Source organism: Falco naumanni, chromosome 4, assembly GCF_017639655.2.
Source record: "Falco naumanni isolate bFalNau1 chromosome 4, bFalNau1.pat, whole genome shotgun sequence".
Classification (NCBI taxonomy): domain Eukaryota; kingdom Metazoa; phylum Chordata; class Aves; order Falconiformes; family Falconidae; genus Falco; species Falco naumanni.
The window spans coordinates 104,273,810-104,292,838 of record NC_054057.1 but is presented as its reverse complement, the minus strand read 5'-3'; the positions used below and the strand labels follow the sequence as shown (position 1 = coordinate 104,292,838).

Sequence of the window (19,029 nt, the reverse complement as noted above, 5' to 3'; positions counted from 1 at the left end):
GTGTTAGGCTAGTAGTCCTTAGAAGTAGACAATATCACTGAGCAGGTAACATACCATGGCTTAATTTTCTGTCAATCCCAGCTGGAAACTCTCACAGATGATATGCTGCCTATGAGTCCTAAATTGGTGTGGGTGGCCATACTTCTAAAAATACTTATAGAATTTAACCAAGATTATCTTTCTCTTTTCTCCTGTGCAGTACAAAAGATCTTTGTCATAAAAGGAAATCAGATTAGTTTGACAGAATGGCTTTTAGATTGATGTTGGCTATTTCTTTCCACCACTGTTGTGAATTGATTGTTTAATCACTTTTGCTAGTGTCTTGTGCATGGGTAGTAAAATCTAGAAAGTAATTCTGCAGGTTTTTTTACTTGGTTATGAAAATAAAATTTTAAAATATTTGGAAATACGTTTCCCTTTTCTTCTCCTTGGCACGACCTTTGCTGCCCACAGATCTTCAAAAATATTCACTAATGGTTTAAAGATTCATATGATTACTTCCTTGAATACTCTATGGGAAATTTTATCAGGCTTCATTGATTTAAACACATCTTATTTATCTGCCATTCTTTTCCAAGTATGACCTCAGCTGCTAATCCCATAGTTAAAAATACATGTGTCCTAGTGACTGCTCAAGTTAAACTTTCTGGTGAAGGCAAAAATAAATTAACAGACCATTGACTACTTGAACTTTCTCTACATTATCTGCTGGGTTTTGTATAGTTCTTGTTAGAGTTAGCTTGTATACACACATTCTTATGGCTTAGATCTCATACATACTCACTGAACAAAGCAAACATATTTGACTGTGAGAATCTGAAACTGGATTATGGTGCTAGATCTAAGGTGTCCATTGGCCAAGTATTCCTGATTAGTGAAGAGTATCGTATTAGCCCCTGTTGGCATGGAAATTTTTAAGTCTGTTGGATTACAGTCATGTTTTAGAAAACATTTAAAAAATGTGATCTATGAATCACAGCATCATGAATTAATTTAGAAGACAATTAACTCTTATAGAACAGAGTTCCTATACTATTCAGCATTTTAAAGCTAATACCTGGTATCCTCAATTTCATGTGGAAATGAGTTGTCAGCCCGTGTAGGTTAAGGCACAAAAATGTAATAATCTCTTTTTGGTCTGACTACAAGTCTATGTGAATCTTCTGCAATTATTATTTTCAGAAGTCCTGCTGTCTCAAAGATAATGCTTATCATCACACTGAACACATTTGGAAAGCAGGGAATGGAGTTAAATTTTCTATGTTTTTCCTGAGTTGTTTTGAAAAAAATCAACAGCCTTTTCTGACATGTAAACTATGATTCTTCTGAATTTACCAATCCTGCAAAAGAAAATCAAAAAGTTTCCAAGATTAGACAAATTGGAAGGCATAAATCATAAGGTGAAAAGGTCATGCTTTTACATCTAGCCTGTAAATGATGCAAATTTTTTGTGACCTGGTTTAATGAAAGGGTTAAACAAAGTGTTATACACTGTTTGCTGTCTTTAGGCATTTGTTCTGTATCCATGGACTTATTTTAATGTAAATAGGCACCTCAACAGCTGTGTCCCCTTAAGCACATTTTATTTAGCAGCTGGGTTATACACGTCACTTGGCAGCCATGGATTTTCAATTTTTCCCTGTGCCAAGGGGGCAGCTGGAATAATTTGAGTGCTCATTAATTTGGGAGAAATATGAGCTGTGTAAGTCAGACAACATGAGTCTTCTGTATGGTGTTGTACAAGGATAAGCGGATCAGGGTAGAAGCAATTTGCCCTGTCCCAAGGGGGCCTTCATTTTTTAATAAGCTGGTTATGAAAATTCTATTTCTTTGCAGTTTAAAGAGTCTAATTAGAGCCTATAATTTCTCTCATATAACTGGAGTGGATGAAGGTTAACGTTAGGCCTCCAGAGTCTTTTCACATTCATTTACAGACTTAAATCAGGTAATAGTTTGTAGCTAATTAGAACAGTGTATTAAATATTTAGTTTGACTTGACTTAACTGTGAGAACACATGGATGCTGTAGGGCTACAAAAATGATAAAGTAGAGCTAAATTTAATTTTTAATCAAAGATAAACTTAAAGGCTGTATAGTAATTTTAATGCTGACTGGTATGCTTATGACAGTCTGAGCAGCAATTGCCTTCAGTTGGTTGAAATGTCAAGATAAAGGAAAATGATGTCTATTTAATGTTCTTGCTGTAAGACTTTGGTTCAAACAATTCATGGTGTATATACACAGTGTCTGAAGGATTAAATGTTTTACAGCACAGCAGACAATTTTTTATATAAAATTTCATTTATTTTTCTATGCACTAACTCAGCATTTTCAGGAAGATTTTCTTAAAGAAATGGTAGTGCTTCTGCTCACAGAAAGTCCAACAATAAGCATACATTTCTACCAGAGTTTGCCAAGCAGTGGGTCTGCTGTTCCATCAGATTGTAGCTTTTTGCTTTGGCTGATTTTTGGTGTCAATTATTAAGGTAATCTTAAAATTCCATGTGCAAAGTTTTTTCCTGTTCTTGTAATCAAAGTGTTCCATTTTATTCTATTATGCTTGTAATTAGAAAAATTCTTTGCATTCTTTGAGTAGACCTTGCTACAGTCTTCTGTGCTATGTTATAAAACTCTTTCTGTTCCTGTTTGGATTTCTAGAACTTGAACTGTTTGCCACTGAAATTAGTATGAAATCTCACATAAAATTCAGTTGTACAGGACCAAACATAGGTTTACAAGGTTGAGCTCAGCACCATGATGACTTTTATATAAAACAGTTGGTTCAAACTGCAGGTAGGGATTTACATCTCCTTGTAGTAAAGGAAAGCTTGCTCAAGTCAGGTCTGCATGAAAAAAGACAGGTAGACAATATCCTGAGTCATGAAATATGGAACACACTTACTTCAACACAATTCTGTAAAGCTTCCATGAAACAGACTGCATTTTATTCAACTGTATATTTTCAGTAATGGCTCTCAGTCAGAGCAGGAGTGGCTATGGTGCAATTTTTTCTGGCTTTATTTCTTTGATTTATTTTGCTTTTCATTGTGCAAAATCTATCCTAGGAAACAATTTTGTTGATTAAATATATAGCATCCAATTAATGCTACTATCATATGCCATATAAAATACCATTGCACAGATGTAGCTGGGTGACCTACCAGACAGACCAGGAAGACTGTGTATCTGATACCTTTTCAATTATCCTTCTACAGTTTGATGTCTACCAAATAATTTTAGATTTTAGCTGGTGGAATTTTTCAAGCCTTTTTACAAATTTGTGGAAGTGATTCTTTTCTTCAGTGAGAATTGTGCATGCAAATTTGTTTGGCTATGAGTACCTTGGTACTACTCGTATGTTAATGCCATTGTAGTTCAGACTGGAGTCTCAACTGCTAATTTTTATCCTAGCCTTGCCCACAGTTTCAGTGAGCTGATTTCTCATCCCGTAAATTGAGTACAGCTCCCCTTTGTCTTGCCCTGAAGACTCACTTATATCCTCAGCAGTTGGTCCCGATAGCAATGTAGTCCATTGTTCATTTGTGAACAAGGATGTGGACCTAAAACTGGAGTAACAACTGGTGAAATATTTCAAAGTGAAGCGGGAAGAATGCTGAAAAAGGGAAGAAATGAACTAATAATTGAGAAAAAAAAAAAATGGGAAATATACTGTATATTTGACAGAAGAAAAGATAAAAAAATGTAACCGCAAAACAGGGTCAAACTTTTCTGGCTCTAAACTGGCTCAGGCCTCCAATTCTTGGCCCATGATCTGTACCTTTAATCTCAAGTTTCCTCTCCAGCATTTTTTGGATGCTAGAAACTCCATTACAGATTGGTAGAAAATCAGTGATAAAACTTCTAAATATCACCTTATTTTGTTACACTGTTTTCCCAGTTGCCAATTTTTATAAAATGGTTTATGACTGCAATAATCCCCTCAAAATCAGCTGTTATGGGAGATAATAGCCAGTTGTGAAAGCATTAACCACCCTTGACTTCACTTTGGGCCATTATGTAACAAAAGAATGAACTGGTGGTAAGGTTGCCAGGTGTATTAAATTATATGATGAATTATAGAGATTCTGTAGTGGGGATTAGTGTCCAAAAGAAAGTAGTGGAGATTGCCAAACCCATTATCTGATAGGACTGCAGGCTGGACAAAATCCCAAGGGTGAAAGACCAGTGCTTTATCCATTATGTCATCCTCTAATCTGTGTCTGCACCATGAGTGGTTAAGTAACGGTAAACGAGTTACCATTGTTCTATGTTACATCCTGGAACTATGTAATGACAGAAGTGGAGACGTTGGCAGTATCTGCTTACTTAGAATTTAGTCTGATTTTCATCTTTTCTCATGGATTCTTGCAAAAAATATTAGTTGATATACAAGCAAGCTAAGTAGTGTAGTAGCAGAAATTGTATGAGCCTGCTTTTTCCACAGAAGCTTCAGTTAGATCCAACTTGGTTATGTCATGATTTCTGCTCTAATCCCTCCCACTCCTCTCCATTCAGACATATTAATTTGTTTAGGCTGCTATTTTGCATTTAAAGAAGAAAATATCTGTTCCACGTTTCAGCAAATCCATCAACATTTTGAAGACTGGCAGTAATAGGTATAGTTGAATTATCCTTAAGTAGTTCATTTAGGCTTGGCTACTAATGGTTTGTAATGACTTATCTGGAATCTTGCATACTGTGACTAAAAACCACAATTTCTTTAGTTTTTCAGATGAGAACGCAGCACTTGTTCATAGCTCTAATAAGTAGTATCATCATTTATTTTGAGATAGTGACATTGTTCTGATAGAAAACTGATGTCAGGTAATTTTTGAAAAAGTGTGAGTTAAAATCTTCCTTTCCCTTTATACCCTATGTAGTTGAACTCATCGTAGCATGGTTGGCTTTACCAGTGGAAGGATATAAAAAATAACTTAAATTTCATAAAACTTAGTAAAATATTTCTAAACTAGTTCTTCAGTAAAAGTGAAATACATACACAACATTTGGAGGTGTGTTTAAAGGTTTTATTGGCACTCTATGGATATATCTGAAATATTTATAATACAACCAATTGGTCTCAAAATAATTTGTAAAGGTGGGAGAAATGTTATAGCTTGTGCTGAAAGCAAAAGTTACAGTGAAACTAAAAAGTTGAGTTTTGGTAATCTCTGTTTTGTTGGGTTTTTTTCTAAGTAATTATAACTTTTTGAAAAGTCTCTGGGATGTAATTTTCTAGACATAGCCTCAACCTAAAAGTTTAATATTCTCAACATGTATGAAAATTTTATTTGTTGAATTAACTGTTAAACTACTAAGGCTTTAATATATTCAAGTTACATACAGTTGTATTACTCTTTGTACATTATTGGTTGCTTATTTAACATTATTAATACATGTTGCACACTAAGCAGGAAAGGTAAACTAGAAAGTATTAGATCCTTCTTAGACCTATTTTGTTTTTGTTTTGTTTTGCTGCTAAGTGACAAATCTTAAAAGGTTATTTAATACAACCTGTTTACTCTGCCAGATCTTTACATATAATTCATTGGTGATAAGCTCTTGCTGTGCCATTTGAAGTTCACCTGCCTGCAAGGGAACTGATCTTGCTCAGTTCTCTGTGACCAATAATTCAGGGTTTATAACGCAGCTAGAATTGTCTCCCATGTAGAAGGCCTGAGATTTCTTCCTTTCAGAACTATGTCAACCATCAAACACCTTTAGGGAAGCAATAAGCCTTGTGCTAATATGGTGTTGGACACTTTCTCATCACCTGCTCTATCCTTGCACAATGTGAAATAGCATAATCTTGTCTTCCTCCGCAGACAGTATTCCTAATGTATTTGGTGAAATGTGACAGCGGGAAATTATTCTTCATAAATCTTGAGTTGTAGTATAATTTTCTGTAAATCAACCAAAGATACTAGCACATTTTCAGTGCTAGAAGAAATATCCTCACTTGATGTCTCATGTAAACGTAGCTTGTTTGCATTTTCTAAAAGTGACCGTCAGCAGCCCTATACCAGAAAGTGGATCTAGAAATGCTCTTCACAGGCGAGTATGACATAGCAATGCTGTCCACTGACCACAAGGGATTAACTGTGGCATCAATTTCCTTTTTTCCTTCATGTTTTTTTTCTGAGGTAGGTGTATACAAACAGATGTTGGAGATGCGGATGTTTGGGAAAGTGGGGCTCAGCTGCTTGATGATCCCCAGACAGGTTGTTTTTCTTTGTTACTGTTTTTGCTTACATTTTGGTTTCCAGTTAAATAGACCTATTTAATTATTTGGGACTTCTTTCTTTTAACTGTCCCATCATTATGTAGGGTATAATGCAGAGTGTTTTGGCTATCACTGTAATAGAAAACACTGTTATAAAACTGTCTAGGTATGGTGTGCAATTGCAGGAAGCAGAAAACATAAGGAAATGGTGTAAAAGCGAACTTTTCCAAAAAAAGCTATTTTAAATACTACAGGAGAAAAATTAACAATGAAGAACCTTTTACTGAGTAACTTAATGTTTAAGGATTCAGTTTCATGAGGTAATGGCTTCAGTTTCATGGCTTTCTTGCACTGAGTGCAGTGGAAGTTGAGTCTCTCAGCACCTTACAGGGTAAAGGCTCTAACAGGGTGGAAGATATTGTAGCAGTGCTATCTTGCATTGCCTCAAGGGCTTTGTAGCCCTAAACCAGTATAATTTTGTGTGCTCATTTAAAGCATTGTCTTCATGGAATTTCCTGTTAACTTGTCAATGCAAATAGACCCTTAACTTATTTTTTCACCACTTTATAATAAAAAAAAGAATGAAAATTAAAAAAGCTGTCATGGCATTCAGGAATAAGGTGAAGTTTCTAGAGTGACCTTGTTTATTTCTACTGCTCTTTCCTCACATCTGTTCATTGCCCTGTATGTTATGCCCTTTGCAACAACCAGATACACTGGAGTACACTCAGAATCCATATAGTATTTTCAGATTGCTTTGTGTGTGTGTAGGTTGAAGTTAGATTCTATAAAACAACTCAAAAATCGATAGATTTCTCCATATATATCTCTCTAGATAGATACTGGAGAGAGAGGAATAGGTGGATGAGACTATTTAAGGAGGAGTGATACTGAAGATCAATTTTGAAGTGGCAACAGTGAAATGTTGGGAGGGAAACAGCAGAAGCGTGCATAAAACCTCAAGCTTTTTCTAAATTTGGAAGGAAGTTTAGGTTGGTTACTTTTGGGGTTTGAACAAAAAAAAAGACAGTAGAAAAGCAGCAGGACTCCAAGGAAGAGAAGCCAGTTATTGAGCTTGAAGGATGAAGAGTTTAGAAGTTTATCCTGGGTAGTTTTAAGAATATTTCCAGTATAAGAAAAGGTAAGAAGTGGAGCATGAAACATTCATAATCAACAGAAAGAGACGCTGGTTTGAAAAGACAAGTAATTTACAACATAAACCTGAAATAGCAAAAGAACAGAAACAGAAGTTAACCCTGGCAAGTTAGAATGTGACGTAATTGTCAATTCTACCACCAAAAATTACAGCTTCTAAAATTAACTTTTTCTCCTTTCTCCCCTTTTATTTTTTTTTTTAACCTCTTGGTAGACTTTCAAAGAATGTGGAGCCTCCGTAATGCTATTTTTGTTTTTAAAAATATTGTTCTGCCTGAAAGGGATGGACATGAGAATTTCAAAATGAACAGTTTTCTTTTCACCTTAAGATCTGTTAAGTTGCCCTGTATTCTTCCCGTGTGCTCTTAGTCATGTTCAAAGAGAGAACCAAAACTGCTTTATGTCAGCAACAGACTTTGAGAATGTAGCTCTGAGGTTGTATTTAGGGGAGTGGCACCAGCTCTTAATGAAAACTATTAATCATTCTGCTCTACTTTTAACCAAAGATCAACAAACACACACACACACATATATATATACACACACACACACACACACACACTAACCTGTGTAAAAGTTCATTGCCTTTTAGATAACACATGAATACAATTAGGCAGAGTAGGAAAAGAAAAATGAGTCATCTTTTCCCTGGATGCCCATCTTCACTTTTCAGATGACAGTACAGGTTAAACATGTTAAGAGAGGCCAGCAATTTTTCTATTGTAAAAGTTCTAGAAACAAGTGCAAGAGACCAGAATGAATGGCAGCCTTTTTCATTATTAGATTCACAAAATTCAGACAGTTAGAAAATTGCTTCTGTGAATTTACAGCATGTAAATCAAATCTAGACCAGCTCTGTTCTCATCTGCTTCTACAGTCATTTTCTTAGCTGTTGATCAAATGAAATTGAAGTGCTTTGATCAGTGCACCATTGAGACTGTTGCAAAGACCAAAATGTTAAACCATTTGGGGAGCAGGGGGTGATCTTTGGGTAGGGTAATACTCAAGTGAGGAATCAAGCATCTTATACCGGATGGTCACATGCTGTCTTAGATGATAAAGGGTCCTTGCAACAGTGTCTTCAGCTGTATTGGGTGAGATGCTCTGAATTGCTGTTCTGCTGAATCTTTATTTCCAGCTGGCCTGTGGATGTATATCACTACTCCAGCACAGGAATGATTGATTTCTATTTATTATCTTAAATAATGTAGAAAACATTTCTTAACTGTCTTAAATATGTTCAAAATACTCTCATATGTGTCTGTTCCTGAGGCTTTCTACTATGATGCTATACAAGTATCTTTTCTCTATACAGTTTTGTCAATTCTACAGCAGGAACTGCCTGGAGAAGTCTCTGAGATGGCCAGATCCTCCAACCAAGTAGCTAATTAACACTTTGAAGTATACAAATAGTGCCTATAATGCTAGGTCTAGCCATGGCATGAATTGCCTGGGAAAACCTCCAGGACTGTCCCAGGTTCCCACATTGAGGGCTCCTGTAACTATTAAGCAAATGGTTTGTGGTGAGGCTACTTAGAAGTTCAGACAATCACTTGCTCTCACGTTGATCAGTTGTTCCCAATCAGTCCACTCGCTCCTCTATGCAGACTAGATGGGGCGTGCCTGGATCACCATAACTTATAACTATGGGAACTTCGATTTCACCCCTATATCCCACTTAACTTAAAATTCCACAGCTCTTGCTACAGGACTGTTTTTATTTCTTGCTGAGCCAGAAAGGAAAGACTATTTTGCGAAGGTGTCCATGAAATAGTTTGCAGCTGCAAACAGAGGTCTGCACTGTCAGCTGTAAGCAGAACTCCCATTTCCCCTCCCACACTGTATTTTAAGTTTCTGGAAATACTATTTTACCAGCTGTTTGGCATGAAGATATGACTTCACAGTTCCAGTGTGTAGAATCTTGCAGATTGACTCATCTTGCTTAACACAGAAAGAAGGTGGTCCCTATTCTCTTCGCTGTGCTGCTAGTTAAATGAAGTTTCAGAGGTGAGGACAGTTCAGGGACTGCAGATTAGTCTATGCATAATGGATGAAACTGTTAAGTGGATATTTCAGATGAAGTGGTTAGCACTGAAATAGCTGTCATTTAAATCGTCGTTCTTAGGTTTCCTCACTAATGGTTGAGTGTATGCACCTCTGAGATTTTATATAAGCTCTCTTCCAGAGCCTAAAGATTCAAACTTCAGAATATTCCCTAGCTGTAAAAACAAGAAACCCTTAACAGTACTCTCTCTCTTTCCAAAATTTGAGGGGACGCAACAAAGAACAGAAAGCAGACTACCTGTGTAATCCAAACCGTGACCTGAGCCTAGGTAAGGCAACAAGAGTGTAAAACAGAGACTTGAAAACCAGAGAGAAAGCAAGTGAAAAATAATGATAATATATGCAATTAATAAGATTTGTGTTCAGTTTTGTCTGAGCTACTGAGCTTGGTTGTTCAGTGCCTTACTATTATTTAATTCTGCTGTGTACATGGGAGTAGTTACCAACACAGCTTGTGAGAACTGTCAGTTGACATGGTGTGCTGCTGCTCACTAGCTCACTATGGGCTAGTGGTTTGGACCAGGGTCCACAGTCTTGTGTGCAGAAGCTGACAATCATAAAATGCACTGTTGAAATTAGTCTGCTGCTTAATATGAGTATGATTCTAAAGTTCAGAATAATTTGAATTTACGCAGAAATCTTTTAGTAAGAATAGTAACTGAAAGGGGTGCTCTTTCCCAGAGATGATCCTTCTAGGTCAGGAATGAGACACAGTAACAAGGTAATATATGGGAGGTTTCTACAGCTACTGTTTTAAAGATAATTAAAATACATATTCACAAATGGTATTCTTTGCCATTCAGCACACCAGCTTTAGAAAAAGGTAGAAAAATATGAAGTGTGAAAGTCATAAGCTCTATTAAAGAGTTCCACTCTCCTTTCAGTTTCTGTAATGTCATTGTGGACCTCTCACTCCATTTCCTGTGAGCATCAGCTTAAAAAAAGTAGTCTATGGCACATCCATAAGAACTACATATGTGTAGTGTGTATAAACTGTGCAGGAATAGCAAGCATAGTTACAAAGATTAAAGTTTTAGCTCTTGGACTAAGCTTTGCTTTGCATTCAGTGAATCTGACAACATCTACAATTTTCAGTGTCATAGATAGGATATAACAATTCAAAACTAATGCTTCTGCCTGACAGTATTTCCTTTCTCCACAGCTAACAGTTCACATTAAACCTTAATATAGTTGATATCATATTTTACAGGTCAGACATTGAAAATACTTTGATTCAGGTATCTCTCTCAAATATCTTACAAAGCTTTCCAAATAATTGAGAACTGAAGGGTTCTCTTTCTGTCATAAGTTTTTTGCCAGAGGTACTTATACCTTCTGATGCAGATTCCTTCTCAAATGAAAATGGTCTCTTGATTCAGTCACGGTGCTTGGATATTTAAAGGTGTTTTTCTCATTTGGCTTATAGTCAGTTAGCCAGTGCATATGTAGACTATGTAAATGTTGATGCTGGATCTTCTGGGACTGGCCCATAAGAACTTTGAATTTTTTCAGTCTGCCTTGACTAAAATGTTCTCTTCATATGGATTCAGAAGAATTCAGAAGAATGTCCTAACATTAAGTCTTGTACCATAAGATACCAGTGTGTCTGTGTGTATGTATGTATATAGTGTATATAAGCTCAGTTTCTATTGAGTTATTCTCTTTAAAGTCCAGTACAAACCACAGAATGAGACACACCTTAATTTCCTCATCTAATAAAATTATAGAGATTTTAATCATATGCCTCAGTACTGTATGTATTTAGCAGTAGACTATACAATATTAGTGCTATATCTGAATTTTTGGAATACACATTTCATGCAATCATTTTGCAGAGCAGACCTGCTCTGACATACTTCCTATTCAGTTACTTCATATGTACAAATAAGAAAGGTTGGTGGTCACTACTAACAGTTTTCACCAAACATTTATCTTACATGGTATCTGACAATATGGATGGATTTTAAATCTGGTACTTAATGTCTAGTCAATTTACAATGATAATTTCAGTGGTAACTATGACACAGTGTTTCCTGTTTTGCAGCACGCATAGCCCATCACAGCATAGGTCTTGTCTGTGCAGAAGCTGAAGTAATTTGAACGTATCCTGCTAAATTAATGTAGTATTTCTAGTATATTAACTTAGTTATATTTTTATGTAGATGCAGAAAACAGGTATATGACCACAGTAACTTTGTCCCTGTATATTGGTATCATGCCATGGATGATACCAGCACATCTAGAAATACTACATAAAATACTTATCCAGAAGAGTAAAACTAGTATGAAAAGTGTGTAGATCCAAGGTTTTTTTGAAAAATGGGATTTAGAATGTAGGTTTTTTCAGGTAAGTTTCAGTTCTAATACTTTGTTACCTAAGTCATTGTTGTGATCTCTGAAAGCAGAAAATAATATGGCAAGCATTTTTTTTTTTTGTAAAATTATGCCTACAGTGAGTAGTTAAGCACTCATGAGTGTTTTCCATTGCAAGTTCACAGTAGAATTGTTTATACCGGTGGCAATGAACTGATCAAATGAAACTTTTAGGAGTAGAGCTACAATCAGAATTTTCATTAGAGCTGGTTTTGAGCATTTTTCTCACTATTCTGAATGCAGAATTAAACAACAGTCATAATACCTATTAATATATCTTTTTAAGGTCAATGTAAAAGAAAACATTAACGTATCGGTGGCATTATTTTTAACTAAAATACCTTCCTGTGACCTCACAAAGTTATTTTCTTATGAAGCTACTATAAATGATAAGTCACTCTCTTAAGTAATGAGCAGTATAGAAATGGTATTTTAAAATTAGTTTATCTTGTATTTAATTTTATAAAAGTCTTTATGCTTCATGTTGACACTGGCAAACATCATTTATATACCATGCGCAGTGAAAAGTGTGGAGAGAAAAAATACACAATTCATTGGGATAGGGAAGGAAATCAGCACTTAATCAACTGACCACTCATATTCACTGATAGTTCTCTACTTTATAGCTTTTATTTTTATTTTTTCTACTTACGCCAAACTACTAGCCATATTTTTTATGATGCTTAAAATATTTTCTAGTGAAACTGCAGATACCAAGTAAACTATATGTAGAAAATGTGCTCAGAGGAAAATCATTAAAATCCTTGCAACAGTATCACAGATGCAGCCCATTACTCATAATGTTCTATGATACCAATTTGTTGAAATCTTTTTTGTAGGTTTAATGCAGTTTGCTGCCTATGCCCATTATCATGCTTACTGCTCATCCTTTTACATAAGGCTAGTCTCCTCTTACTAGGAACACAGTAAAGTTTGATTCTTTATAGATTAAAGCAGGTTGTTAAATATGCATCTCTCATATGTATTCAGTCCCATCATAGGCTATATCCAAGCATCATTTTCAGAAAGATAAACTGTGGCAGTGATTTATGCTGTATTTTGAGGATATAAATCTCTCTTTGCACTTTCACGTGTGTTTAGAGAATAAAGATTTTCTCCATTAATATTTTTCCTAGCCATCAACAAAGCATAGAAGTACCATGCTTTTGTTTAATGCTGTGTCCTATAGAGTCTTAGAGTAGGATTATGCATACTGTTTGATTAAAACTAATTAGCAACACTAAACAATCAGTGCATATACTTTTAAGTTATATATATGTCATGATTCCGTTCTATGTACATTTTATATTTGAAAGACTGGGAAGCTTTGTGATTGAAATCTGCTCTCTAGGCATGATAATAATGCAGAACACAATGTATGCCTAAAACCAGGATCTGGCCATTAAGAAAATGGACAAAAGAGCAGTGAGGGAATATAGTATCACAACTGACAGTAAAGAAGGAAACTTTCAAAGACATTTTAAAACTTATTCAGTGGAGAAAAAAACCCCAACGTTGGGAACTTAATATGAGGTTGGTATAGTCTACAAATAATTTCTTTCAGCTCACTGAGAGAAAATTGTACTAATTGAAAACAAATATAAGAAATCTAATTATTTGATTATTTTTAATTACAAATGGATTAAATTAGAGGTCTTCGTAAACTTCTCACTTCATTATTCTGTGTAATTAGATTTCTATATAATTAAGCATGTCTGTTTTGTGAAAGTGAGACTCGATTGGCTATTAACAAAATATGCTCTAGAATATTTTATTCATGCACAGCTTTTTAATCATGATAACAGAGTTTATGTGAAAATGTTTGGGTAATGATGATTCTATTAAGTATACTGATAAAAAGCTAAAAAGATCTGATGTGGTGTTTAGTTACAATTTTTAGTGTTACAATATGGAATTAATATTTTTTTCTTTTCATACATAATGAGAGCACCATGTTTGCAGTTACAAATGGTCAATTTCCTAACTTAATATCTTTTATCTTCAAAATTCAAAAAAATGTAGAACAATTTCTTTCATTAGAAAATCAGTCAAGTTTTTAATCTCTTCTGTAAAATGTTGCTCTTCTGTAAAATATTTCATAGAATCATTTAGATTGGAAAGGACCTGTGAAGGCCATCTTGTCCAGCCCTCTGCTCAGAGCAGGTGAAGATGGATCAGGTTGCTCAGGAACTTGTCTAGTCAGATTTTGACTGTCTCCTAGGATGCAGGTTCTGCCGCAACTCTGAGCAATGTTTTCTAATATTTTATCACCCTTGTGATAAAAATGCTTTTCTTTATGTTGAATCAGAATTGTTTAGGACCCTCTTCTGACTTTTGTCCTATGCAATGTTGTCCTCTTAGAGTCCACCTTCGAAAAGAGTCTGTCTTTTCCAGTATGTCAACGTCTGTCTTGTATAGGGGAATCCAAAACTGAGCTCAGTGCTCTAGGTGCTGTCTTGCAATGGAATAGAGGGAAATAATCACCTTGTATTCATCTTGCTAATATGGCCCAATATACACTTGGCCTCTTTTGCCTGGAAAAATCATTAGGGAATGGAAAAATGGTTGTGCAAGCTTAGGCACTTGGAATGAGGCATAAGTCTTAGCATGGCAAGGGCTTCGGTGGGCAGAATATGGGCTTTAGCTGTGGCTGTCAGGTGCTATTCTCAATTCTGTTGCTGGGAGCTTAGTCAGATTGAGTGATTCTCACTATGCTCCATCTTACCCAGCTATATCAGATGGTAGATTAAGAAGGTATGGACCTGCGTGGGATTTCTAGGTGGGATACGCTGGGACCCACAGCAGTGATTTCTTCGCTCAGCGCATGCACGTGGGTGGTCACGGACCCAACCTGGACGAAGGGACTGTGAGTGCCACACAAACTTGTATTAGTGAGGTAGAGGAAGCTGTGGACAACATGCTGCTTTCCCCTTCCCTGTGTTACCTAGCTAAAACAGACTCAACTATCTCTGGTGTAGTTTCCTCTGTATAGAATAGGGCTAAAAGTAGAAGGTATGAGGTGGAGAATGCTGTCATCATTCTACTACGAGGACAAATTTTCAACTGTTTTCAAGGCTTGGAAATTAACTCAACCCTGAATCTGTCTCTGTCTAGTAGGAAAGTACTGAGGAAATAGTATAGAAAAGAGAGAAATATTGTAATGGAAATTTTCCTTTGCTTTCTAAATGGTAGCTGTCTGAAGCTGCTCAAAACCTGTTTTGGATACGAGTATAACATGAATCTGTGGAATCCAGACAAACAAGTGTTATTTAGTATCTATCAAGGTGTACCTGCATCCAAAGTTTCCAAACTATGCCATTCTTCTCTGCCAAGAAATTTTATCTGGGCAGAATTTTAAGTAAAGCAGCATTTTTTTTTTAGGAATTCTGGATGAAGGTGTCTGTATATGTCTGTGTGCATGCACATGCATAGACCAGATGTATAGCTTTTTGCAGAGGTATTTGTCTGGGAAATGTGGCAACCCTGAACATGATTCTGCTGTTTAATGCTTGATAGCACAAGTGCCACTGTGGGTACCTGTCTTTAAGTTGACAAAGATACCGTGTCATATGAACCTTGAAAGCTGAGGGGAATTTGCTTGCCTGCTGTTTCAGATCCTTTATCTACAGAAGTATTTGCTAATTAAGTGCCTCATTCTCCACACCATAGCAGTTTGTTGAATTCGTAAGTGCAGAACAGATTTGTCTGAAATGTGCAGTTTTGCCTTGTACCCCGGTGGGTTTAGTTTATTCTCACTTACATTTTAAACCTTTTACCATAACTTTAGTTAAATGTCGGCTATTAAAAACATACAAAGAAATGAGCCATTCTGTTACACAGAACAAAAGGCACATTTTGTCGTGAAGACATTACTGGCAGAGACTTTTTTTTAATGTACTGTGCTGTTTAACCAGTAATACTTTCTTGAAAAGGGCTATCCATATGAATTACACAGCTGTATCTGAAGTTCCACTGTGTAAGTTTTAAACAAAGTATTAATTGACTTGATCTTTTGCATTTTACTTTCAGGTTCGCATTTTTACCTATCTGATTGGAAGAGAAGCTGCTTTTGCTGATAACCTGAAGTGGATGGCCTGTGCTAACAAAGGTTAGTTAACCTTCAACTGTGAAAGCCTGGTTTTCAAAACCCCATTACTGAGCCTTCCTGCATATCTGACCCTTCTACAGATATGGTGTCACTGACCACTGAGCAGAGAGGATGGTTTGGTATTTTTTCCAGAAAAGGAAAAGATTTATTTACCTTGTACCATAGAATTTAAAAAGAAAAAAAATATTTGAAATGTATTATTTTCTTAAAATATATATGAAGCTTTTAAACTACGTGATCTTAAAATTTTGTTTGAGGAAAAAATGTCAATTTCAAAGTATTTGTTCTATTATAGCTGTTATTACTCAGTCAGAGTTAGTTTGATTCCTAAGAACATTGGGTACAAGTCCTGTTGTGTTAGGCACGGTATGTGAAATACCAGACATCCTGTCCCTTGAGGAACTGACAATGTAATTGAAAAAACAGTTTTATATTCTTTAAGGAAGGAGCATTAAAACATTTAAGATGCTGAGATGCTACAGTAAAACGATTGACTAATATAAGTAAGAATGATTCCCAAGCGGAAAAAAAAACCCCGAACCCTAATTAATGTTCAGGTTTTCCTTTTCCCTTCCTCTTGGGGGGGGAAAAAAAAAAAGTTTGGTTTTTTTCCGTTGTGCCACATTACATTATGATGAATTGCATCAGGTGCTATCCATTTAGTCATTATTTCTCTAACTACTGTTATGTCCAGCTGATGGAAATTACACAGTTTGAAGTCTTGTCTTAATCAGCTAATATTACACCATAATTTAGTTTAAATAATAGTATAAGAATCCTTTGAAGCATCTTTTTTGAAGACAATTTAATCAACAAAATCTTTTAGCTTTTTAGCCCAGCTCTACAGATTCATAAAGATCTAAGTACAGCAACTCAGAAATTAGGACCAGGCAATAGCCACTGCCCTAGCAGATCATCTGGTCCACGTCTTCCTTATTCCCAGAGGGGGAAAAGTGGCCACCTTTGTCATTCTTCAGGATTACTTTGTTCTTTACAGAGCTGTGTAGCTTTGAGTAAGGATCTTACTCATATAAATCAACTAAAAAGCTTAATGACTGTTTCTTCTAGAATTTTTTTCTCAGTTAAAATACCTGTTCTCTGATAGTTTATTGATGCAAAAATCTACCTTTAACCAGTAATTAAATGCATTTAAAGAAGTTTGATAATCACTATTGGAAACAGCATAAGTAATGTCAGACAGTATGGATTTAGATCTTTTTTTACAGTTTTCAGCTACAGCTTATCCATTTTCTTTTAATGAAATGAAGGATTATAGCACAACAGATGAGAAGTGTAGAAAAGCTGGTCGAAAGATTGGCTGAATGGCTGGACCGCAGTTTACTACTTGCATGGGTGGGCCAAAGTATGTTGTCGTCACTGAGGGTCAATGACCCTAAAATCAATTTTCCTTGCAGTGATTTTCCCCTTGGAAGCACAACATAGATGAAGGCTGTTCACAGGCTTTCCAGCTGACTGGGCTGTGGACAGCAGTCCTTTCCTTCAAAATAAGTCCCAGGGGAAATTCATATCACCTTGCAAAACTTCTTTAGCTTCTAGATTCTGATGGTGAAACCTTGAAAAACCCCAAGCATGCTTTTCTGTTACATTTTTGTGTATAAGTAGGGCATATCTAGAGGGAGTTGGCTTAATGAAGCAAAACACCAAGCCATTTAAAAAACATTAAAACATTCAAGAACCCCAAAGTCCCTCTAGAGCAGTTTGTGAAATTTGCAGTGATTTACTCTTCTGTATCATAAGCAAGTGCGCATAAAGGAAAAGAATAAAGATTTACTAATATTCTGAGATGAAAAAAATTAGAAGTTTCCCAGTGCTTAGCATGCGTCAGATTTTTAAGTAAGCAGGCACTACCTTTCCCTCAGCAGTCACTTCCAGCAGAAAGCTGTAAAGATAAAGACGGGAGTTAATGCATTACTTACTAACAGAAAAGCCAGGATTAAACTTTTTTTTTTTGAGTAAAATTCTCTATTACCTTAGTAATTTGAAGCATCTGTTTTAAGTATATATATTTTTTTTTTAATTTTTATTATGGTTCATCACTGTGGTTGGCATATTGTAAAATGGACAAAGGAGGGGATTCTTCAGTACAAATGAGCAGAGCCTGAGAAAGCAGTGTGGAGAAAAGTGCTTTGCATATCAGAGGCCTGATAAGGGCTCTCTATCTGCCAGCAGAGGACAGATCAGCCCTGAGGCAAATTGTGCCCCAGCTGTAGCAGTTTATAGACTATATTGTATTAGCAGAGGAGAGTTGTCTACAGGAAGCCCCAGTCACATCCATTCCCATTATTAGCATGACCCCAGCACCTCGTGCACTGTGGGCTCTTGTAGGGGGTGGCAGGGAGCCAGTTACAGATACTGTTCACCTGCTTGAGAGGCCTCTTAGGTGGGGGGACAGGGGGGGTATTCTCCATGGGAGTTTTACAGCTGCAGTGAAACAATGAAATCCCTCCTTAGCTCCTACCCAAAGAGGATTTTTTTTAAATTCTGATATTTTATTAGTTGCAAGAATATCACATCTATTTTGCGCAGTGTCCAGAAAACAAAAAGTACTGTACTCCATGTAAAAATCCATTGAAGGCATTTTGAAAAGTTACGAGCCTAGGGTGGACGTTTTAGAGAAAAATAAGCTATCCAAAAACATTGCAAGTATCATGCAATATGGAAAAGCAGGCTACTTGCAGAGCATAAGTGTCTGTCTTTAACCAGATTATTATACATATCTCATATTTGTCATTGCTAAAACTTACCCATTTCCTTCATGAATTTTTTGCCTGCTGGGGAGGAAAAAAAAGTAGCACTGACTGTAAGGGGTTCTAAGGTAGCATAATTCACACACCAGGGAGCAGGGAAGCAGGTGTTAGAATGCAAAAATTTAAGCAGGGGGTTGCTGCTATTGCTTATGTGGCCTCAACAGCTGTGCTCAAGAACTTCAGAGCATGTATTTATCTGATGATTAAAACTTGGTGTAGGGAGAGTAAGGATTTTTAATCCATGGAGTACCTCTGATCTCTAGATAGGAGAGGTAAATTTAGCAGTGTAGGAAGGTAGTTCTTGTAAGGTTTGGCATTTGTTACACATAGCTACAAAC

The 19,029-nt window shown here is 36.1% G+C and overlaps 1 protein-coding gene across 5 annotated transcripts in view; it reads left to right on the top strand.

Annotated features, from left to right (window-relative positions):
* Positions 1–19,029, top strand: part of CACNA2D3 (calcium voltage-gated channel auxiliary subunit alpha2delta 3) — a 468,514-nt gene that overhangs the window by 285,276 nt on the left and 164,209 nt on the right. For all 5 annotated transcript variants that reach the window (XR_005827594.1, XR_005827596.1, XR_005827595.1 and 2 more), the window contains one exon: positions 15,845–15,923. Coding sequence is in view for 2 of the 5 variants with exons in the window: in XM_040592380.1 (XP_040448314.1) it covers positions 15,845–15,923 (79 nt within the window). In the remaining 3 variants the exon portion in view is untranslated. The remainder of the gene's footprint in view (positions 1–15,844; positions 15,924–19,029) is intronic.